This window comes from Bufo bufo, chromosome 7 (assembly GCF_905171765.1).
Source record: "Bufo bufo chromosome 7, aBufBuf1.1, whole genome shotgun sequence".
Taxonomy (NCBI): domain Eukaryota; kingdom Metazoa; phylum Chordata; class Amphibia; order Anura; family Bufonidae; genus Bufo; species Bufo bufo.
Genome location: NC_053395.1, coordinates 67,006,810 through 67,031,175, shown reverse-complemented (window position 1 = coordinate 67,031,175; position 24,366 = coordinate 67,006,810). Strand labels below are relative to the sequence as shown.

Sequence of the window (24,366 nt, the reverse complement as noted above, 5' to 3'; positions counted from 1 at the left end):
TGCAAAAGCTTTTTATGTCCTATGTTATATCATGCTGTATTTCATTCTTATGTGAAATCCCTGTTACCAGTCTGTTAGTTGCACTACACACATTCCACCACTAGATGGGGATAGCACCATAATATATATACCTCAGTTCAGGCCTAGTTTAGAGGCAGGAGGAGTAGGAGTTGAAGGAGTGAGAGTGCAGTTGCTAGCTGTTTTAGTGGAAGTCAGTTCAAGTGAGAAAGAGTGGATAAAGACACAAAGGACAACAGCCATTTTACCAGGCTTTAACCCCTTCCCGACCGCAATCTGTATATATACGTGATAGCTGCACATACCCCGTGCAGCTACCACGTGTATAGACGTCATGGCAGCTCTTTAATCCAAGCACTGCAAAGCACTTGGATTAAAGCTTCTGCCCCTGTCCTGCTGCTGTCACGGACAGCATACAGTTCAGTAATGCGGGCTAGGGACCAATCAGAGTGGCCCCTTGCCGACAATCGATCCGATTGGTTAGTCTGTGCAGTCTCAGTTGTCAAGAGTCTGGTCAACACAATCCTCACCCTGATCCTCCTTCCTCCCACCATGGAGAGTCTTGCCAAACACGTGATCCCACACTCGGAGATTTTAAGGTGCTCTTTTCAGCGCCATTCCTTCATTTGGACCTCTCGACAAGCTCGCTGGGACATGAGATCTTGTGCCCTGATTCCCAAACTCTTGAGCATCCACAGTCACAAGAAGATGACGGTGGGGAACGGCAATTAGTGTTTCACGAGTTGGATGATGATAATGAGACACAGTTGCCAATAAGTCAACGGCAATTAGTGTCTCAAGAGGTTGATGATGAGGATGAGACACAGTTGTCATTAACTAAGGTTGTTGTTAGGTCAACAAGTCTGGAGGATGAGCAGAGTGAGGAAGTGGAAGAGGAGGTGGTGGACGATGAAGTCACGGACCCAACCTGGGAAGGTGGCAAGCTGAGCGAGGACAGCAGTACAGAGGGGAAGGGATCCGCAGCACCGCAACAGGTTGGAAGAGGCAGTGGGGTGGCAAAAGGGAGAAGGCAGTCCACACCAAACAGGCCCGCAACTGTTCCCCGGAGCACACCCTTGCGGAAATCTCCCTTGCCAAGGGGTAGGTGTTCCGCAGTCTGACGCTTTTTGAGGAAAGTGCAGATGACAAAAAAATTCTAATTCGCAACCTGTGCCATACAAAAATGAGCAGCGGTGTGAACACTAGCAACCTCACCACTACCATCATGACCTGTCACATGGCATCAAAGCACCGAAATAGGTGGGCCGAACGCCTGGGTCCACAATCAGTGTCTGCGGGTCACACCCCTGTCTCCTCTTCCCTTGTGTTACGTGCTGGCCAATACCCTGTCGAAGGCGCAGGCCTGGATGCCTCCCGCCTGGACATTCGCAAGCACCATCAGCGACCACATCCACTTCCATGACCCAACCCAGCATACAAATGTCCTTACCCCAGGCATTTGAACGCAAGCGCAAATACCCAGCCACCCACCCACAGGCCATAGCACTAAATGCGCAACTTTCCAAATTACTGGCCCTGGAAATGTTGCCATTTAGGCTTGTGGACACTGGAGTCTTCCGCAGCCTGATGTCGGCAGCCATCCATCGTTACGCAGTCCCCAGCTGCCACTACTTTTCACAGTGTGCCGTGCCTGCCTTACACGAGCATGTGTCCCGTAACATCACCCGTGCCCTGACCAACGCAATTACTGGGAAGGTCCACTTAACCACTGATACATGGAAAAGTGCTTTCGGTTAGGGATGCTACATTTCCCTGACGGCACACTGGGTACACATTGTGGAGGCCGCGAGAGAGTCGTACGTTGGGATGGCACATGTGCTACCAACGCCAAGGATTCCATCAAGGTTTACGCCACCACCTACGTTAGTGGCTCCAACCACAACTTCTCCTCCTCCACCTCCTGCTCCACTTCCACCTCTGAATTATCATCTTGCAGCACCAGTCAGCCATCAGTCGGTAGCTGGAAGCAGTGTAGCACTGCAGTGTGGAAGCGGCAACAGGCCGTGCTTAAGCTGATATGCTTAGATGACAAACAGCACACCGCCGCAGAGCTTTGGCAGGGGGTAAGATACCAGACTTAGCTGGTGAGCGGCTCAACCTAGAACCAGGTATGGTTGTGTCTGATAATGGCCGTAACTTGTTGGCAGCTTTGGAGCTTGTGAAGCTCACACACATCCCATGCCTAGCCCACGTCTTCAACTTAGTGGTTCAGCGGTTTCTCAAAACCTACCCCAATTTGCCTGAGCTACTGGTGAAGGTGCGCCGCGTGTGTGCCCATTTCCGCAAGTCATCGACAGCTTCCGCCAGTCTGTCAACGCTGCAGCAGCGCTTACAATTGCCAGCTCACCGACTGTTGTGCGACGTGAGCACACGCTGGAACTCCACGTTTCACATGTTGGTCAGGCTTTGTGAGCAGCAGAGGGCAGTAGTGGAATACCAGCTGCAACATGGTCGTTGCCTTTCCAGCAAACTTCCGATATTCACAAGCAAGGAGTGGGCATGGATGTCTGACCTCTGTGAGGTTTTAAGAAACTTTGAGGAATCAACATGCTCAATTGTAGGATTGCTCCTAGAAAATAAAAATTAAAGGGGCTATCTCATCACCCATTCAAACAGATTCCAATATGGTGATCAGCTGCTCACTCCATGTTCAGCTCTCATAAACTCCCAACAAAGACAGAAATGCAAATTTACAAGGCAACCACTCATAAATTGTTGATACTGAACAGGAGACGCTCTTACAGACACAGCTTGTCTTCATGAGAAGGCATTTTTAAGAAATGAAATATACTCTATATTTTGAGAAAATCCTTTCCTCAATAAATTCTTACAGTACCCGAAATCCAAAATTAGAAAATTTCTCTGGAAATGTCATTTTGAGGAAAAACAACCCGATGTCACCAGTCCTGATGTTTTATTAAATTCCATTAAGCCATAGAACAGAATGTTTGTTTGTTTAGTACACATTTCCACCAACCTAAGGTTAACATAAAAGTTCATATTTGTATTTGACTGCCTGGGTTAGAAAATATTATATATATGTAACCTGTGAACTTTAGCATAAGGTGAAGAAACATTTGAAACACACAGCTCAGCCAGCACTTTATCAAGTGTGCATCAGCCACTGATTTGTGGTCTTTAGCTAACACTAAAAATGACAATGGAATATTTTTTTTTAGTTAGGCTACACATATAACTGAAATTAAAAGTAATAATGCAACAAAATGTAGAATGACAGGTAATATGCTTCTGAGAAATTATATCCTATATCATGTAGCTCTCAGCTGGCCCATATAGATGCATTGCCTGTATGTTTGAAATATGTTTTCATCCTTGAGATATCAGAATTCTTACTTCTGAAATGATGCAGAAAGAGTTGTGGAAAAAAGGCAGCCATGGAGCCTCATGAAATCAGGGACTTATCATCTTTTCTCATCCGTCTTACAACTCCACAAATTGGAGTACATCAATTTGTAATTCAAGTAATTCATAAGGTTACAATATAAAAAAAGGGAAAAAAAGAAAATGTTATACAACTGTTCTTAGAGGGGTTTTCTGATATTGGAAAAAAAATTACAAAAAAATGCCACTAAAGAAAGAACCATTACTCACCTGTTTAATTCCCCACTTTTTTAGGGCTGCTTCTCTTGTGGTTCTCACCAGATTTTGTCAACTTTCCCGCAGCGATGGCCTGCCATATACCCATGCAACCTCTACAGCCAATTATTGACTTTAGTCATGATGCTGGCACATAATGTACAAGACTACAAAGGCCAGTGATTGGCAGAGGTCACATTAGTGCATAGTATGTCACTGCTGCAGTAAAGTAAAAAGACTGGCAGGGACCACAACACCCTAGGGCACTAGGGTGTTGAGGGATTTATCAGGTGAATAACGGTTCTTTTGGTATTTTATGGTTAATTTTTTTCTGATCTTGGAAAAACCTTTTCAACAATGCATTAGAAACCTAAGAGGTTTAAAACCTGTGGGTCATCTGTTGTCTTTGCCAGAGACATGAAATTAAGTTCTTAGGCCCTAATGTAAAACCTGTAATGAAGTCCTAATTTGCCATGTGCAATAATACTAGTGTCTTCTTCTGTTGCAGAAATCTTTTTGAGTCCTGCTTAGGTATTAGAGTCTGAGTGGAAATGTGGAAATGTAACCTCTGCACCCCTTATAGCTATGCCTCTGATCTCTGGAAGCCCTAAAGCTATAACAGTAGCCAAACAGGAGCATTTGTATAACCCCTTACCGTCACACTAACGCCGAAAGGCGTGAGTGCAGCGGCTCTCTCAGGTCTCGATGACGCCAATAGGCGTCATCTCGTGAGACCCGAGATTTCCTGTGAACAGGATCGCGAGGTAAACGAGTTGATCTACAGCCTGCCAGCAGTGATCATTCGCTGGCAGGCTGTAGATGCGATTTTTTTTAACCCCAGAAAGGTATATCAGACGCTGTTTTGTTAACAGCGTCTGATATACCTGCTACCTGGTCCCCTGGTGGTCCCTTTTGCTTGGATCGACCACCAGAGGACACAGGCAGCTCGGTAAGTAGCACCAAGCACCACACTACACTACACACACACCCTGTCACTTATTAACCCCTTAATAACCCCTGATCACCCCTTATAGACTCCCTGATCATCCCCCTATCATTGATCACCCCCCATTCAGACGTCCGTATGTGTTTTGCGGATCCGAGGATCCGCAAAACACGGACACCGGCAATGTGCTTTCCGCATTTTGCGGATCCGCACATTGCCAGAACTATATAGAAAATGCATTTTCTTGTCCGCAATTGCATACAAGAATAGGACATGTTCTATATTTTTGCGGAACGGAAGTGTGGACCCGGAAGTGCAGATCCGCAATTCCGGATACGAGCGGGACAAAGTCTGTCCCCATAGAAATGAATGGGTCCGCAATCCCGTTCCGCAAAATGTGGAACAGAATTGCGGACGTGTGAATGGGGCCTAAGGGTCCCTTATCACCGCCAGTTAGTTAGCTACTTGTTAGGTAGTTAGCGCCCAGCCCACCGCACCGCAGTCACTGATAAGTCGCTGATTAGCGTCATTGCTGTCGCTAATCAGCACTAGTACTATATAGTATCTGCAGCACTAGTACTATATAGTTTCTGTAAGTGATCAAGACTGATCGCAATCAGATCTATATCAGTACATTAGGGTCACATTAGGCTCTACAAAAAACGCAGTGTTTGGCCGATCAGGCCTGATCTTGTGCGCACACTTGCGTTCAGTCCGCCCCACCGCAGTGACAGAAATGTTTTTTTTCTGATCACTGCAAAAAAAAACGTAAAATCGCTGCGGCGCTATAAAGATCACTTTTGAGCTTTTTGGATCTTTATTAGCGATCTGACACCAAAAAAGAGAACAGGGCTAGCACAAATAATGATGAATGTAAACTTTATTATAGTCTCAGCACGAGACAAAATGTATTAAAATACACATAAAAACACAACAATACAATGGTAAGTGGGGAGCACTCAGAATAATGGTACACCACTGGATAACAGAACGTATCAAGGCTAGAGGAATGATATAAATATCCTAAAATGTATATGTATGGCACAAAGCCAAATATCAAATATATAAAACTAGCCGAGGCTACCAGAACTAGATCAGGGTAAGGTACAATACATGCCAAGATATAAAGTGCATAGTGCAAAAAATGACAAAGTGCATAAGTATATCACATTGAAATAGCCATTAGAGAGCCATAAGGTAAATACCTGAGTGGTGAACCAACAGAGCCCCAACGCACATTTCGCGTAAGCTTCTTCAGGGGCCCTAAATACCTCTCCCCCCTGAAGTTCGGGCTTGGGATCGGTGTTCTGTAGATTGTATTATTTCCCCTTATAACATGGTTATAAGGGAAAATAATAGCATTCTGAATACAGAATGCATAGTAAAATAGCGCTGGAGGGGTTAAAAAAATAATAATAATAATTTAACTCACCTTAGTCCTCTTGATCGCGGAGCCGGCATCTCCTTCTGTCTTCATCTTAGCTGTGTGGAGCAACAGGACCTGTGGTGACGTCACTCCGGTCGTTACATGATCCATTACCATGGTAAAAGATCATGTGATGGATCATGTGATGACCGGAGTGACGTCACCACAGATCCTGTTGCTCCACACAGCTCAGATGAAGACAGAAGGAGATGCCGGCTCCGCGATCAAGTGGATTAAGGTGAGTTAAATTATTTATTTATTTTTTTAACCCCTCCAGCCCTATTTTACTATGCATTCTGTATTCAGAATGCTATTATTTTCCCTTATAACCATGTTATAAGGGGAAATAATACAATCTACAGAACACCGATCCCAAGCCCGAACTTCTGTGAAGAAGTTCGGGTTTGGGTACTAAACATGCGTGATTTTTCTCACGCGAGTGCAAAACGCATTACAATGTACTAATGTATACTAATGCCAGAAGCCTGACTAATAAAACTGGTGAACTGGAATTAGTGATGTGTGAGGAGGACTATGACATAGTGGGAAAAACTGAGACATGGCTGGATGATAGCTATGACTGGGCGGTTAATGTACAAGGTTACAGTCTGTTTAGAAAGGATCGTCAAAACTGGAGAGGGGGAGGGGTTTGCCTTTATGTAAAGTCCTGTCTAAAGCCCACACTCCGTGAAGATATAAGTGAGGGACATGAACATGTGGAGTCACTGTGGGTAGAGATACATGGAGCTAAAAACAACAATAAATTACTAATAGGAGTTTACTATAAACCACCTAATATACCAGAGTCCACAGAAAATCTACTACTAAACGAGATAGACAAGGCGGCAAATCATAATGAGGTGGTTATTATGGGGGACTTCAACTACCCAGATATAGACTGGGAAACTGAAACTTGTATATCTCATAAAGGAAACAGATTCTTGGCAATAACCAAAGACAATTATCTCTCCCAACTGGTTCAGGACCCGACTAGAGGGACGGCCATACTGGACTTAGTATTAACCAATAGACCTAACAGAACAACAGACGTGCAGGTTGGGGGACACCTGGGTAATAGTGACCATAAAGTAATAACCTTCCAATTATCATTCAAAAGAGCGTTTCTACAGGGAGGAACAAAAATACTAAACTTCAAAAAAGCTAAATTTAGCCAACTAAGAGAGGCCATAGGCCTAACTAACTGGGACAAAGTCCTCAAAAATAAAAATACAGCCACAAAATGGGATATCTTTAAAAACATCCTAAAATCTCATTGCGAGAGGTACATACCGTATGGGAATAAAAGGTTAAGGAACAAAAATAAACCAATGTGGATAAACAGAACTGTAAAGAAAGCAATAAATGACAAAAAGAAAGCATATAAATCACTAAAACAGGAGGGTTGCACGGAAGGACTGAAAAACTATAAGGAAAAAAACAGAACATGTAAAAAACAAATAAAAGCGGCCAAACTAGAGACCGAGAGATTAATTGCCAAAGAGAGTAAAACTAACCCTAAAATGTTCTTCAATTATATAAATGTCAAAAAGTATATATCTGAAGGTGTTGGCCCTTTAAAGAGTAATGAGGGGGGATTCGCAGAGAGCGACGAGGAGAAAGCAAAGCTGTTAAATATTTTTTTCTCCAGTGTATTCACTGAGGAATATAAACTGTCAGATGAAATGCTGAATGTTGAAATAAATTTGCCATTAAAAGTGCCCTGTCTGACCCAGGAAGAAGTACAACAGCGACTTAAAAAGATTAAAATAGACAAATCGCCAGGACCGGATGGCATACACCCCCGTATCCTAAGGGAATTAAGTAATGTCATAGCCAGGCCCTTATTTCTGATATTTGCGGACTCTATACTGACAGGGAATGTCCCACAGGATTGGCGCGTGGCATATGTGGTGCCAATATTCAAAAAGGGTCCAAAAACAGAGCCCGGAAACTATAGGCCGGTAAGTTTAACATCTGTTGTGGGTAAACTGTTTGAAGGTTTTCTGAGAGATGCTATGTTAGAGTATCTCAACGGAAATAAGCAAATAACGCCATATCAGCATGGCTTTGTGAGGGATCGGTCATGTCAAACTAATTTAATCAGTTTCTATGAGGAGGTAAGTTCTAGACTTGACAGCGGCGAATCAATGGATGTCGTATATCTGGACTTCTCTAAAGCATTTGACACTGTACCACAAAAAAGGTTAGTATATAAAATGAGAATGCTCGGACTGGGAGAAAACGTCTGTAAGTGGGTAAGTAACTGGCTCAATGATAGAAAACAGAGGGTGGTTATTAACGGTACATACTCAGATTGGGTCACTGTCACTAGTGGAGTACCTCAGGGGTCAGTATTGGGCCCTATTCTCTTCAATATATTTATTAATGATCTTGTAGAAGGCTTGCATAGTAAAATATCAATTTTCGCAGATGACACTAAACTGTGTAAAGTAATTAACTCTGAAGAGGACAGTATACTACTACAGAGGGATCTGGATAGACTGGAGGCTTGGGCAGATAAGTCGCAGATGAGGTTTAACACTGACAAATGTAAAGTTATGCACATGGGAAGGAATAATGCAAGTCACCCGTACATACTAAATGGTAAAACACTCGGTAACACTGACATGGAAAAGGATCTAGGAATTTTAATAAACAGCAAACTAAGCTGCAAAAAACAGTGTCAGGCAGCTGCTGCCAAGGCCAATAAGATAATGGGTTGCATCAAAAGGGGCATAGATGCCCGTGATGAGAACATATTCCTACTACTTTACAAATCATTAGTCAGACCACACATGGAGTACTGTGTACAGTTCTGGGCTCCAGTGAACAAGGCAGACATAGCAGAGCTGGAGAGGGTCCAGAGGAGGGCAACTAAAGTAATAACTGGAATGGGGCAACTACAGTACCCTGAAAGATTATCAAAATTAGGGTTATTCACGTTAGAAAAAAGACGACTGAGGGGAGATCTAATTACTATGTATAAATATATCAGGGGGCAGTACAGAGATCTATCCCATCATCTATTTATCCCCAGGACTGTGTCTGTGACGAGGGGACATCCTCTGCGTCTGGAGGAAAGAAGGTTTGTACACAAACATAGAAGAGGATTCTTTACGGTAAGAGCAGTGAGACTATGGAACTCTCTGCCTGAGGAGGTGGTGATGGTGAGTACAATAAAGGAATTCAAGAGGGGCCTGGATGTATTTCTGGATTGTAATAATATTACAGGCTATAGCTACTAGAGAGGGGTCATTGATCCAGGGAGTTATTCTGATTGCCTGATTGGAGTCGGGAAGGAATTTTTTATTCCCCTAAAGTGAGGAAAATTGGCTTCTACCTCACAGTTTTTTTTTTGCCTTCCTCTGGATCAACTTGCAGGATAACAGGCCGAACTGGATGGACAAATGTCTTTTTTCGGCCTTATGTACTATGTTAATGTTTTGCACTCGCTCTGAAAAATCGCGCGTGTACCCTCAACGCACCCGCACATTTTCCCGCAGCGCCCGTGTGAAAGAGGCCTTAGGCTTTACAGGGTTGCTCACATTTTAGCCCCGCCCAAAATGCCAGAACAGTAAACACACCCCACAAATGACCCCATTTCGGAAAGTAGACACCCCAAGGTATTTACTGAGGGGCATAGTGAGTCCGTGGGAGATTTTTTATTTTTTTGCCAGAAGTTAGCAGAAATGGAAACTTTATTATTTATTTTTTCCTCAGAAAGTGTCATTTTCCGCTAACTTGTGAAACAAAATTAAATCATACATGAACTCACCCCTCCGCGAATACTTTGGGGTGTCTTCTTTCTAAAATGGGGTCATTTGGGGGGTATTCATACTATCCTGGCATTCTAGCACCTCAAGAAACATGACAGGTGCTCAGAAAGTCAGAGCTGCTTCAAAATGCGGAAATTCACATTTTTGTACCATAGTTTGTAAACGCTATAACTTTTGCGCAAACCAATAAATATACACTTATTGGATTTTTTTTTTATCAAAGACATGTAGCACAATAAATTCTGACACAAACTTGTATAGAAATGTAATTATATTTGAACAATTTTACCAGAAAAAGTTAAAAATACACTAAACTATTTTGATTAATATCAGAAAAACGAAAAATGTCAGCAGCAATCAAATACCACCAAATGAAAGCTGTATTAGTGAAAAGAAATTGAGGTAAAATTCATTTGGGTGCCAAGTTGCATGACTAAGCAAGTTGTGAAGTGCCGATTTGTAAAAAAGGGCCTGGTCACTAGGGGGGTATAAACCTGTGGTCCTTAAGTGGTTAATACACGTACATTTAGAAAGTTGTCCAAACATGAAAAACACACATTTCAGATCAGATGTTATGAACAGGCATGAAAACAGCATACAATTCAGCTGATATATAATATATGAGACTCTTCATGTCTTACCTTTTCCTTGTGCTAAGTTTCTGTTATATCCTACTGGACTAAAGTACTCAAATATAAAAACAGCCATGGCGGACACAATGAGAAGCATCACAAACATCATCACCCAGACAGATGCACTAAACGGTTCTGCAGAAAGATGGGAACAAAATTGAAAAACAGACACAATGTATTAAACTGACAGCTTGAAACATGTACATTTCATCCAAAGTATTTACTTAAAGGGTTTCTGTCATGAGAAAAATCGTTATCTAGCTGGCTGACCTTAGCGATGTGCTAATGTCAGCAGAACATAACTGTATGGCTTATATCTCCCTGCCTGCCGCCGTTCACGCTAAATAATGACTTTTATAATATGCAAATGAGCCTCTGGGTGCTAGTGGGGCGTTGCTGCAGCACCTAGAGGCTCCGTCCTCTCACCGTTTGGCATGCCCTTGTAAAGGTGATTAACATCCTTGGTCTACTCCGTACCCCGCAAATCCCACGCCTGCGCCGTCCATTTTAGTATTAGGCGCAGGCGCAGTGAGTGAAGGACGGCAGCAGGCGAGCGTCTTTCACTCACTGTGCCTGCGCCTAATACTAATATGGACGGCAAACGCGCGGGATTTGCGGGGCACTGAGGAGACCGAGGATGTCAATCACCTTTACAAGGGCGTGCCAAACGGTGAGAGGACGGAGCCTCTAGGTGCTGCAGCAACGCCCCACTAGCACCCAGAGGCTCATTTGCATATTATAAAAGTCATTATTTAGTTCGAATGGCGGCAGGCAGGGAGATATAAGCCATACAGTTATGTTCTGCTGACATTAGCACATCGCTAAGGTCAGCCAGCTAGATAACGATTTTTCTGATGACAGAAACCCTTTAAAGAGCTGAGATGATGTTGGCCTTTAGCTACCACCCAGACATATGTGTCATCTTTATGCCATACAAGAGAACATGTCCAATCATTAGCTGTAAAACAACACGACTTGCAGTTTGAGTCATATGGAATATTTTATAGCGTCAACACCTTCGTGGTAATATACAGAATAGTCTACGAGATAACAGATGGCCATATTATACTGAAGATGCTTCATGAAATATGTCAGAAGAGTGGAAATTTTTATTTTTAGCGGAATGGCAGTTTTACATTACTGTACATTAGATAACCAGCAAGGAAAGAAATAACTTGTACCAGCCTCACTCCTTTTCTCCCACATCTTTTCACCTGCTTTCCTTTTTCGAAAAAATCTACAAGGTAACTCATTGTTGTCTAATGTCTGCTACATTCATCCAATTGATTTTATTTTTAGATACAGGAGTTGGAGTAATTCATTCTACTCATATGATACCTGATTTGGGCTAGATAGTGATACCTTGGACACTTACCTGGCAGATGAAAGCAAAAAAGGTTGCTCCTTCTAACAGCATGCTATTGTTTTAAAAAAAAAAAGCCAAAATGGTACAGTATGCACCAATGTGGTCCAAGGATGAATAGGCTTCGCGATCAGGCTTTAAAGGGGTTTTCTGGGTTCTAGATATTAATGATCTACCCTCAGTATAGGTCATCAATATCAGCTTGGTGGGACACTTGGCACCCCAACCAACCAATCAACTGTTCTCAGCAGTCGCCCGGCACTGAAAAAACACAGTCAATGGAGCCATAAGCAGAAAGTTCTGTCCATTTTATAGTGGCTGTGCCAGGTTACTGTAGCTACAATGCCATTCACTTTCACAGCATAAAGTTCTACCAAAAGATGCCACAGAATTGCCATTTTATGGCAAAATAAAGTATTTACTTAAATTAAATGTGTCACCAATTTATATATTTTTTTTTTGGGTGCCTGAGGTGTTCTCAACAGCATTTTGAAAATTGCTTTACAGCATTCACATGGGCGATAGACACAATTGACAAGAGCTGACCTCATTGACTTCTATGGGAGTGTTTTCTAGGCATGCTCTGTGATCTATGCAGAGGTCAGGAGGAAGTAAGTAGATAAGCTTTGACAATCAATTGTTGTGAAGGCTGGATCCTATGTTATCTAAGTATATATAGGTAATGTGTTATTCCAATCCTCCCTGTAATGACAAGCAAATAACTGCAGTACAGTGATCTGTACAGAACAAGCAGTAACGTCTAATGGTAGGTTTAGTCACCAGTGCAAAAAATGCATTTTTTTAAATATAGCTATTGACATGGAAAATTAAAAAAAATCACCAAAAATTCTTTAAAAATATGTTTAACATAAAAATATGATTTAAACAATAGGTAATTCTCTGACGACACATTTTCTTTAACTCAGGAGAGCTAAAGGTTCTCTTTAAAGGGGTTTTCTCACTAATAGCATTTATCACCTATCCACAGTATAGGTGATAAATGTATGACCGGTTGGGGTTTGACCACTGGGACCTTCATCTATCTTGAGAATATGGGTTCCCGAGTCCCCTGTGGTCACATACCCAAAACTGCTTTATTGACTTCTATGAGATTGAGGAGCACAGCATTCAGCTATCTTCGTCAGTCCCATAGAAGTGAATTGAGTCTTCATCGTGCATGCTCACCACTAGAGAAGAGCAAAGTTCGTGAAAATTCGATTCGGCTGCTTCACCGAATTTTACCAAAAATCTTGCATTGTGATGAATTACTTTGTCATGAAGCACGTTTTTTTATAAGTAGTGGGAGCAATGACAGGAAACGGCGATTGCATAATTAATATTAAGGTCTAAAATTGAAAAATAACTAAATTCACACTTAAATAATCCATTTGATCAGGAAGAGCCCGCCACCACAATCTTGCTTAAAAATTTATCACGAAATCTTGCAAACGTGGTGATTAGAAATGAGCGAATCAAAGCTGACAAATTGGATTTCGATCCGAATTTTAGGAAAATGTTTGATTTACAATAAATGCGAATTTCCTCACGCTTCGTGGTAACGAATCACAATTTTTCCAAAAATGGCGGCTAAAATGGCAGCTACAAGTGTGAGGACATGGGCCAAGAAACTCTGGTAAGGCGGGATGATCCATAATGCCATGCATGCAGCCAATCAGCAGCCAGCCAGCCCTGTGATGTTACAGCCCTATAAATACGGTGGCCATCTTGGATTTATACATTTTTGAGCGTTCTGAGTGCAGGGACAGACGTGAGAAGGTGCTAGGGACAGCAATAAAAAAACCTCATTGTGACAAAAAACCTGAAAAAACGATTTACAAGTGCTGGGAAAGGATAGGGAGGAATCATTTCACAGCATCTTAGTGAAGGGAGAGATGTCAGAAGGCACTATGGACAGTACTAGAGAAGTGATTTACAAGTGCAGGGAAAGATTATTTAAGGATCCAAATAGCTATTACGGTATACAGCTCTGTCATTCCAGCAATTTGTTCTTGGGGTGCAAGTGCTATGTTGAAAAGCTTTTAGTGGCTTATATCTGTGAAAAAAGAAAAACAGTTCACTTCTGCAGTTATATGTGGTAAAAGCGTTTAGTGGCGTATTTCATGCAAAAAGAAAAACATATATGCAGTTAACTTATGCAGCTACAGATGGTACAAGCAATGGGGGCTGGCATGAGGCTGGTGACAAGCAATGGGGGCTGACATGAGGCTTCTTCGGGCTAATGAAAGGTAATAGGGGCTGAAGAGAGGCTGCCGGGGGCTGGTGACAGGCAATGGGGGGCTGATATGATGCATATGGAGGCTAATGAGAGGCATGGGGCTCTTATCTGAGGTCTGATTGGTGGTCATTCACATAGGAGTCTGAGCTGAGGTCTGATTGGGGTTTTTATCTGAGGTCTTATTAACATTGGGGTTTTGATTGGTGGTTGGACCAGAGATCTAATGAAAAAATATTTTTTATTATTGTGCACATAGGTGTGTCTTATAGTGTGAAAAATACGGTATTTCAGTACAAAAATAAAAATATATTCTCAGTTCACTTCTGCAGTTATATGTGTTGAAAGGGTTTAGTGGCCTATTTCAGTACAGAATTAAAAATATATAGGCACTTAACTGTTGCAGTTATTTGTGGTGAAAGCGTTTAGTGGCCTATTTCAGTACAAAAAGAAAATTATATTTGTCACTTTTTGGGGTGTTTTAATTTGCTTTTAATTTATTTAGTTCAGCTAAAAGTATGTCAGACAGAGAAGTGCCAGGCCATACACAGAGGAGTGGCAGAGGCCTAAATGTTTCTGGCACAGGCAGAGGTCGCAACAGAGTAAAGGGGCGTGGCAGCAGGAGTCGTAGCGAGAGGCCTGAGCTCCCGGTGTGATCTAGCGGTTGTGTCTATCCCAGAAACCCAGCGGTTCTTGATTGATTAACTCGGTCATCCACTTCATCCCAAGTGACATCAGACACCACCAGCCATCAGTCGGTGGGTTCGTCAGACACAACCCTTAGCTGTCATGGTCTAGGAGCAGGCCCTGTGCCCTCACCTGTCCTCAACCTGGCTCTGTCCTTTCCTCCACTAGGCGGGCAAGTAGTGATGAAGAGAGTGGTGTGGGAGCTGGTGTTGCTAGCAGTCAGGCTCCTGACCAAGAGACGGTTAATGAGGACTTCAGTGACGTGCAGTTAGTACTCGATGATGATGATGATGTAGCTGACCACACTTGGGAGCCAGGTGAAGAAGGGGCTTAATTATTTTTTTCTTTATATAATAATGTAATATTATAAAATCCGGTGTCTCCATGATAAATCTGCAGCGTGGGGGCCCTGTGTGGCTTCTACACACTTTAGAAATAATCCTTCAGCAGAGTGAATAGATGCCGATGACCGGGATGCTCCATGACCTTCCCAGGAGCTTCTGTCGGGAGCAGCAGTTCATTTCTGAGACGTCCGTATAGTGCGGGGGGAATCTGAAGACCCTCCCTATCTCTGTGCACCACAGGATGTCCTCATTCCCATCCATGGTGACTGGGAACTTGTGATGTTTTCCCTGACGAAGAGACCAGGGGCTGGTAGTTAAGGTTTGAATCTTGATGAACTTTACTACTCTTCCGGGCTCCAAGCAATCTTGAAGCTTTGTCTTCTCATTGTCCGTAGCTACTAGAGGCCTGTTCATGCCAGGCAGGTTCCCCAGAAGTATATGGCTCTATGAACAGCCAATGCCGCACTTGCATCAATCTTGACAGGATTCGTCTTCAGGTGGAGAGAAATTGTTCTTTGGAATGCTTTATCCATCGCAACCACGTTCTCGAATAACCAGAAGACAGGATGATTTTCTTCTGTCTTTGGCAACACTTTATTAAGTAATCGTGTAAAGTCAAAAAACAGTTGTCCACTGCCCCCATAAAAGCCAATCCGGTGCGGGTTAACCACAGATAATTCATTACAAGGACTGCCGCCAATTATCAGATCAAATTGTCCCCATTCTTCAATCTGTTTCCTGGTTACATTCTGTATGTTTCCCACATATACATTCTGCGCTGGATGGCGTACCCGTTCTATCGTGATGGCGTCCTCACACACCTCTGATGCCATATATTTTTCAACTTTGATTCTAAGCTTTTTCCATGATGACTGGGAACTCGTGATGTTTTCCCTGATGAAGAGACCAGGGGATGGTAGTTATGGTTTGAATCTTGGGAAACTTCCAGGCTCCAAGCAATCTTGAAGCTTTGTTGTCTCATTGTCCGTAGCTACTAGAGGCCTGTTCATGCCAGGCAAGTTCCCCTAGAAATATCTGGCTCGATGAGCAGCCGATACCACACTTGCAACAATCTTGACAGGATTCGTCTCCAAGTGGAGAGATATTGTTTTTTGGAAAGCTTTCTCCATTGCAACCACGTCGTCGAATAACCAGAAGACTGGCCGATTCTCTCCTGTCTTAGGCAACACAATTTTTTAAATTAAATTTATTAAATATTTAATATTAAATGGAACCAAAACTTGATTAAAATGATAAGAAACTAAACTTAAATTCACAAATATATTATCCCAATCTACAATGGAAATTCCTGGACAATAGAGTTGAGCGAACACCTGGATGTTCGGGTTCGAGAAGTTCGGCCGAACTTCCCGGAAATGTTCGGGTTCGGGATCCGAACCCGATCCGAACTTCGTCCCGAACCCGAACCCCATTGAAGTCAATGGGGACCCGAACTTTTGGGCACTAAAAAGGCTGTAAAACAGCCCAGGAAAGAGCTAGAGGGCTGCAAAAGGCAGCAACATGTAGGTAAATCCCCTGCAAACAAATGTGGATAGGGAAATGAATTAAAATAAAAATAAAAAAAATAAAAATGAACCAATATCAATTGGACAGAGGTCCCATAGCAGAGAATCTGGCTTCACGTCAGCAGAGAATCAGTCTCTTCATGCCATAGCAAAGAATCTGGCTTCATGTCAGCAGAGAATCAGTCTCTTCATGCCATAGCAAAGAATCTGGCTTCATGTCAGCAGAGAATCAGTCTCTTCATGCCATAGCAAAGAATCTGGCTTCATGTCAGCAGAGAATCAGTCTTCATGTCATAGCAGAGAATCAGGCTTCACGTCATCCACCACTGGAACAGGCCACTGACACACATTTAGGCCCCGGCACCCAGGCAGAGGAGAGAGGTTCCGTAACAGAGAATCTGGCCTGATGTCAGCACAGAATCTGTCTTCATGTCATAGCAGAGAATCAGGCTTCACGTCACCCACCACTGGAACAGGCCACTGTCACACATTTAGGCCCAGGCACCCAGGCAGAGGAGAGAGGTCCCGTAACAGAGAATCTGGCCTTATGTCAGCGCAGAATCTGTCTTCATGTCATAGCAGAGAATCAGGCTTCACGTCACCCACCACTGCAACAGGCCACTGTCACACATTTCGGCCCAGGCACCCAGGCAGAGGAGAGAGGTTCCGTAACAGAGAATCTGGCCTTATGTCAGCGCAGAATCTGTCTTCATGTCATAGCAGAGAATCAGGCTTCACGTCACCCACCACTGGAACAGGCCACTGTCACACATTTAGGCCCAGGCACCCAGGCAGAGGAGAGAGGTCCCGTAACAGAGAATCTGGCCTTATGTCAGCGCAGAATCTGTATTCATGTCATAGCAGAGAATCAGGCTTCACGTCAGCCACCACTGGAACAGGCCACTGTCACACATTTAGGCCCCGGCACCCAGACAGAGGAGAGCGGTCCCGTAACAGAGAATCTGGCCTTATGTCAGCGCAGAATCTGTCTTCATGTCATAGCAGAGAATCAGGCTTCACGTCACCCACCACTGGAACAGGCCACTGTCACACATTTAGGCCCCGGCACCCAGACAGAGGAGAGGTTCATTCAACTTTGGGTTGCCCCGCAATATAATGGTAAAATGAAATTAAAAATAGTATTGAATGAGGAAGTGCCCTGGAGTAGAATAATATATTGTTAAGGGGAGGTAGTTAATATCTAATCTGCACAAGGGATGGACAGGTCCTGTGGGATCCATGCCTGGTTCATTTTTATGAACGTCAGCTTGTCCACATTGGCTGTAGACAGGCGGCTGCGTTTGTCTGTAATGACGCCCCCTGCCGTGCTGAATACACGTTCAGACAAAACGCTGGCCCCCGGGCAGGCCAGCACCTCCAAGGCATAGGAGGCTAGCTCTGGCCACGTGGACAATTTGGAGACCCAGAAGTTGAATGGGGCCGAACCATCAGTCAGTACGTGGAGGGGTGTGCACAGGTACTGTTCCACCATGTTAGTGAAATGTTGCCTCCTGCTAACACGTTCCGTATCAGGTGGTGGTGCAGTTTGCTGTGGCGTGGTGACAAAACTTTTCCACATCTCTGCCATGCTAACCCTGCCCTCAGAGGAGCTGGCCGTGACACAGCTGCGTTGGCGACCTCTTGCTCCTCCTCTGCCTTTGCCTTGGGCTTCCACTGGTTCCCCTGTGACATTTGGGAATGCCCTCAGTAGCGCGTCTACCAACGTGCACTTGTACTCGCGCATCTTCCTATCACGCTCCAGTGTAGGAAGTAAGGTGGGCACATTGTCTTTGTACCGGGGATCCAGCAGGGTGGCAACCCAGTATTCCGCACACGTTAAAATGTGGGCAACTCTGCTGTCATTGCGCAGGCACTGCAGCATGTAGTCGCTCATGTGTGCCAGGCTGCCCAGAGGTAAGGACAAGCTGTCCTCTGTGGGAGGCGTATCGTCATCGTCCTGTGTTTCCCCCCAGCCACGCACCAGTGATGGGCCCGAGCTGCTTTGGGTGCCACCCCGCTGTGAACATGCTTCATCCTCATCCTCCTCCACCTCCTCCTCCTCGTCCTCCTCGTCCTCCTCGTCCTCCAGTAGTGGGCCCTGTCTGGCCACATTTGTACCTGGCCTCTGGTGTTGCAAAAAACCTCCCTCTGAGTCACTTTGAAGAGACTGGCCTGAAAGTGCTAAAAATGACCCCTCTTCCTCCTCTTCCTCCTGGGCCACCTCCTCTTCCATCATCGCCCTAAGTGTTTTCTCAAGGAGACATAGAAGTGGTATTGTAACGCTGATAACGGTGTCATCGCCACTGGCCATGTTGGTGGAGTATTTGAAACAGCGCAACAGGGCACACAGGTCTCGCATGGAGGCCCAGTCATTGGTGGTGAAGTGTGTCTGATCCGCAGTGCGACTGACCCGTGCGTGCTGCAGCTGAAACTCCACTATGGCCTTCTGGTGCTCGCACAGTCTGTCCAGCATATGCAAGGTGGAGTTCCACCTGGTGGGTACGTCGCATATGAGGCGGTGAGCGGGAAGGCCGAAGTTACGCTGTAGCGCAGACAGGCGAGCAGCGGCAGGGTGTGAACGCCGGAAGCGCGAACAGACGGCCCGCACTTTATGCAGCAGCTCTGACATGTCGGGGTAGTTGCGAATGAACTTCTGCACCACCAAATTCAGCACATGCGCCAGGCAAGGGATGTGCGTCAAACCGGCTAGTCCCAGAGCTGCAACGAGATTTCGCCCATTATCGCACACCACCAGGCCGGGCTTGAGGCTCACCGGCAGCAACCACTCGTCGGTCTGTTGTTCTATACCCCGCCACAACTCCTGTGCGGTGTGGGGCCTGTCCCCCAAACATATGAGTTTCAGAATGGCCGGCTGACGTTTACCCCGTGCTGTGCTGAAGTTGGTGGTGAAGGTGTGTGGCTGACTGGATGAGCAGGTGGAAGAAGAGGAGGAGGAAGCTGAGTAGGAGGAGGAGGAGACAGGAGGCAAAGAATGTTGCCCTGCGATCCTTGGCGGCGGAAGGACGTGCGCCAAACAGCTCTCCGCCTGGGGCCCAGCCGCCACTACATTTACCCAGTGTGCAGTTAGGGAGATAGAGCGTCCCTGGCCGTGCTTACTGGTCCACGTATCTGTGGTTAGGTGGACCTTGCCACAGATGGCGTTGCGCAGTGCACACTTGATTTTATCGGACACTTGTTTGTGCAGGGAAGGCACGGCTCTCTTGGTGAGGTAGTGGCGGCTGGGAACAACATACTGTGGGACAGCAAGTGACATGAGCTGTTTGAAGCTGTGTGTGTCCACCAGCCTAAATGACAGCATTTCATAGGCCAGTAGTTTAGAAATGCTGGCATTCAGGGCCAGGGATCGAGGGTGGCTAGGTGGGAATTTACGCTTTCTCTCAAATGTTTGTGAGATGGAGAGCTGAACGCTGCCGTGTGACATGGTTGAGATGCTTGGTGACGCAGGTGGTGGTGTTGGTGGTACATCCCATGTTTGCTGGGCGGCAGGTGCCAACGTTCCTCCAGAGGCGGAGGAAGAGGCCGAGGCGGCGGCAGCAGCAGAAGAGGCCGAGGCAGCACCAGCAGAAGAGGTAGCAGGGGGAGCCTGAGTGACTTCTTTGTTTTTAAGGTGTTTACTCCACTGCAGTTCATGCTTTGCATGCAGGTGCCTGGTCATGCAGGTTGTGCTAAGGTTCAGAACGTTAATGCCTCGCTTCAGGCTCTGATGGCACAGCGTGCAAACCACTCGGGTCTTGTCGTCAGCACATTGTTTGAAGAAGTGCCATGCCAGGGAACTCCTTGAAGCTGCCTTTGGGGTGCTCGGTCCCAGATGGCGGCGGTCAGTAGCAGGCGGAGTCTCTTGGCGGCGGGTGTTCTGATTTTTCCCACTGCTCCCTCTTTTGCTACGCTGTTGGCTCGGTCTCACCACTGTCTCTTCCTCCGAACTGTGAAAGTCAGTGGCACGACCTTCATTCCATGTGGGGTCTAGGACCTCATCGTCCCCTGAATCGTCTTCCACCCAGTCTTGATCCCTGACCTCCTGTTCAGTCTGCACACTGCAGAAAGACGCAGCAGTTGGCACCTGTGTTTCGTCATCATCAGAGACGTGCTGAGGTGGTATTCCCATGTCCTCATCATCAGGAAAAATAAGTGGTTGTGCGTTAGTGCATTCTATCTCTTCCACCCCTGGGGAAGGGCTAGGTGGATGCCCTTGGGAAACCCTGGCAGCAGAGACTTCAAACAGCATAAGAGACTGCTGCATAACTTGAGGCTCAGACAGTTTCCCTGATATGCATGGGGGTGATGTGACAGACCGATGGGCTTGGTTTTCATGCGCCATCTGTGCGCTTTCTGCAGAAGACTGGGTGGGAGATAATGTGAAAGTGCTGGATCCGGCCACCCAATTGACTAATGCCTGCACCTGCTCAGGCCTTACCATCCTTAGAACGGCATTGGGCCCCACCAAATATCGCTGTAAATTCTGCTGGCTACTGGGACCTGAGGTAGTTGGTTCACTAGGACGTGTGGCTGTGGCAGAACGGCCACGTCCTCTCCCAGCACCAGAGGGTCCACTAACACCACCACGACCATGTCCACGTCCGCGTCCCTTATTAGATGTTTTCCTCATTGTTCCCGTTCACCACAATTTTGAGAATGGCAAATTTGGGAATACTTTTTCAACCCAGAAAAAAATGTGTGCTTTTACGGTCACTACAAATAACTTGACCAGCTAAAACAGTGGAGATTTGGTTAAATAGAGATGTGAGGCCTGTTTTTTTTTGCGCTGTGTGACAGGTATAGGTTTAATCACAGAATCAGATTTCTATCAGCACGCTAGCGTGTGTCTTAGGTTTTTCTGAATGACACTATCACTAGCTTCAATGTAAGATATTCTTTTTAGGATAGATTTCAAGTAGTCCTCAAATACCAGAAACTAGTTATTTTGAGAATGGCAAATTTGGGAATGGTTTTTCAACCCAGAAAAAAAAGTGTGCTTTTACGGTCACTACAAATAACTTGACCAGCTAAAACAGTAGAGATTTGGTTAAATAGAGATTTGAGGCCTGTTTTTTTTTGCGCTGTGTGACAGGTATAGGTTTAATCACAGAATCAGATTTCTATCAGCACGCTAGCGTGTGTCTTAGGTTTTTCTGAATGACACTATCACTAGCTTCAATGTAAGATATTCTTTTTGGGATAGATTTCAAGTAGGCCTCAAATACCAGAAACTAGTTATTTTGAGAATGGCAAATTTGGGAATGGTTTTTCAACCCAGAAAAAAAAGTGTGCTTTTACGGTCACTACAAATAACTTGACCAGCTAAAACAGTACAGATTTGGTTGAATAGAAATGTCAGGTCTATTTTTTAGGCGCTGGGTGACAGGCTCAACTTGCCCCTGATGTAATATATGGCCAAAAAATAACCACACTGTTGATGGTTAAATGCACTTGGGTGGCACAGGCTCAGCCTGCACCAGATGTAGTATATGGCCAAAAAATAATCAGACTGTCGATGGTTAAATGCACTTCGGTGACACAGGCTCAGCCTGCAGCTGATGTAGTATATGGCCAAAAAATAACCAGACTGTTGATGGTTAAATGCACTTCGGTGACACAGGCTCAGCCTGCAGCTGATGTAGGATATAGCACAAAATAACCACACTATCGATGGTTAAATACACTTGGTGATAGCTTGTGCTGGCGCACCACAAGTTACAAAATGGCCGCCGATCACCCCAGAAAAAAAGTGATCTAAAAACGCTCTGGGCAGCCTCAAAAAAGTGAGCAAGTCAATAATAGCACTTCAATGATCCACAGCTGCAGATCGATCACAGAATGAAGTCTTTTGGAGGAGTTAATCTACCTAATCTCGCCCTAACGTCGCAGCTGCAACCTCTCCCTATACTGATCATAGCAGAGTGACGTGCGGCGCTACGTGACTCCAGCTTAAATAGAGGCTGGGTCACATGCTGCACTGGCCAATCACAGCCATGCCAATAGTAGGCATGGCTGTGATGGCCTCTTGGGGCAAGTAGTATGACGCTTGTTGATTGGCTGCTTTGCAGCCTTTCAAAAAGCGCCAAGAAAGAGCCGAACACCGAACCCGAACCCGGACTTTTACGAAAATGTTCGGGTTCGGGTCCGTGTCACGGACACCCCAAAATTCGGTACGAACCCGAACTATACAGTTCGGGTTCGCTCATCCCTACTGGACAATCAATTTCCCAAGCCTTTTGTGCCAGAGAACGTGTATTATTAAATTGTGCAGAGCTGAAGTGGACTCCTCATACTGCTTCCACCTGCACACTTCATTGTCATGCCACTCTGTGGCCTGCTCATGCTGCTGCCACCTCCACAATCTCTCGTCGCTGTGCTACTCTGTGACCTCCTCATGCTGCTGACACCTTCACAATCTCTCATCGTTGTGCTACTCTGTGGCCTCCTCACGCTGCTGACACCTCTACAATCTCTCATGGTCGTGCTACTCTGGCCTCCTCATGCTGACACCTCCACACTTTTTCGTTGTGCCACTCTGTGGCTTCCTCATGCTGCTGCCACCTCCATAATCTCTTGTCGTCGGGCCACTCTGTGGCCTCCTCATGGTATTGCCACCTCCACAATCTCTTCGCGTTGTGCTACTGTCACGGCCTATGGTGTACGCTGTGACACTGTTGCCACACTTGCAGTTGCCCGCGGCAATGTCTTGCTGTGAGAGCATGCGGTAGCAGATTCTCAGCCTTCTGGGTGATTGCCTTAAAATGGTTGCCACGCATGCTGTTGCCAGTGGTTACGTGTTTGGTATGCTTGTGTGTTCACTTCCCCTTTAAGTTGTAGCCTCCCTCTATCTGGTGCTGTAAGGGTTAACTCCCTGACTGGGTGTGATCACTTGGCTTATATCTTCAGTGGTTTCCTGGCTAGAGTTAGTTGTACTTCAGCTTTGGTTGTTGCTGGAGCTCTGCTCCAGTCCATGGTGTTCCATCTGTCCAGTGAGGCCCACCCTTGTGGTCATCAATGTTATCCCGGTGTCTCCTTCCCTTCCTGTCCCTATTTGTAGGGAGTGGGTTATGTTCAGGGTGTTTGTATGTCTAGTTTGGTGATACATGTCTGGTGGTGTTTGGTGTCCAGCATGTTTACTAGACATTCCCCTGTCTCATGTTTATTGCAGCTATGGCATCCTGGGTTCGTGTGTGGTTTGTGGTGTGTGCTGTGTCCTTTAATGTTGGTGTGGACAGCAGTACTAGTGCACGGGTTCCAGTCAGTGTGTCTGTGGCAGGTAAGTGTGTTATTGGTTTCACTTACCTGCCATCTCCTTATGCTGTATGTGTTCCTCTCTCCTTGCAGCCTGGCCTCAGATAGAGACTCCTGTTCCTCCATTACTGGGATGAACAGGTCGTCTCTTCCCTGCTCCTTGGGGAGGGATTACCAGGGCGACTTAGAGTCTCTAGGAATCCTGAGTATGAGTCGTCCTACCATCGGGGTCCGCTCATACGGTGAGGAGTCAGGGAGAGGAAAAGGGACATTGTAGGAGGTGACCTGCTCCCTTATTACTCCTTTTGGCCAGGCGTGACAGTATGACCACAGAGGCTCCTTGCTTGGAGCCTTCGGATGAGGGCCCAGCATGTGTTGCCTGCCATTTTCTGGTGCTCATGCTTATCCTCTGGAGGGAGGGTGAAAGGTGAGACGCTGTTAACAGTGCGGTTCCCTGTGACAGTTGGTTGCAGTTGGTGTGAACCGTCACTGGTGTTTGCGTTTCTCCTCGTCCATTTCTCAGTGGTTCAGGTGCTTGTGTTGTGTGCT

The 24,366-nt window shown here is 45.4% G+C and overlaps 1 protein-coding gene across 1 annotated transcript in view; it reads right to left on the bottom strand.

Moving 5' to 3' along the window:
- GRIN2A (glutamate ionotropic receptor NMDA type subunit 2A) overlaps window positions 1-24,366 on the bottom strand; it is an 858,974-nt gene that overhangs the window by 99,129 nt on the left and 735,479 nt on the right. Inside the window, exon 7 of the mRNA XM_040441454.1 lies at window positions 10,426-10,551. Within this exon, the coding sequence (XP_040297388.1) occupies window positions 10,426-10,551 (126 nt within the window). The remainder of the gene's footprint in view (window positions 1-10,425; window positions 10,552-24,366) is intronic.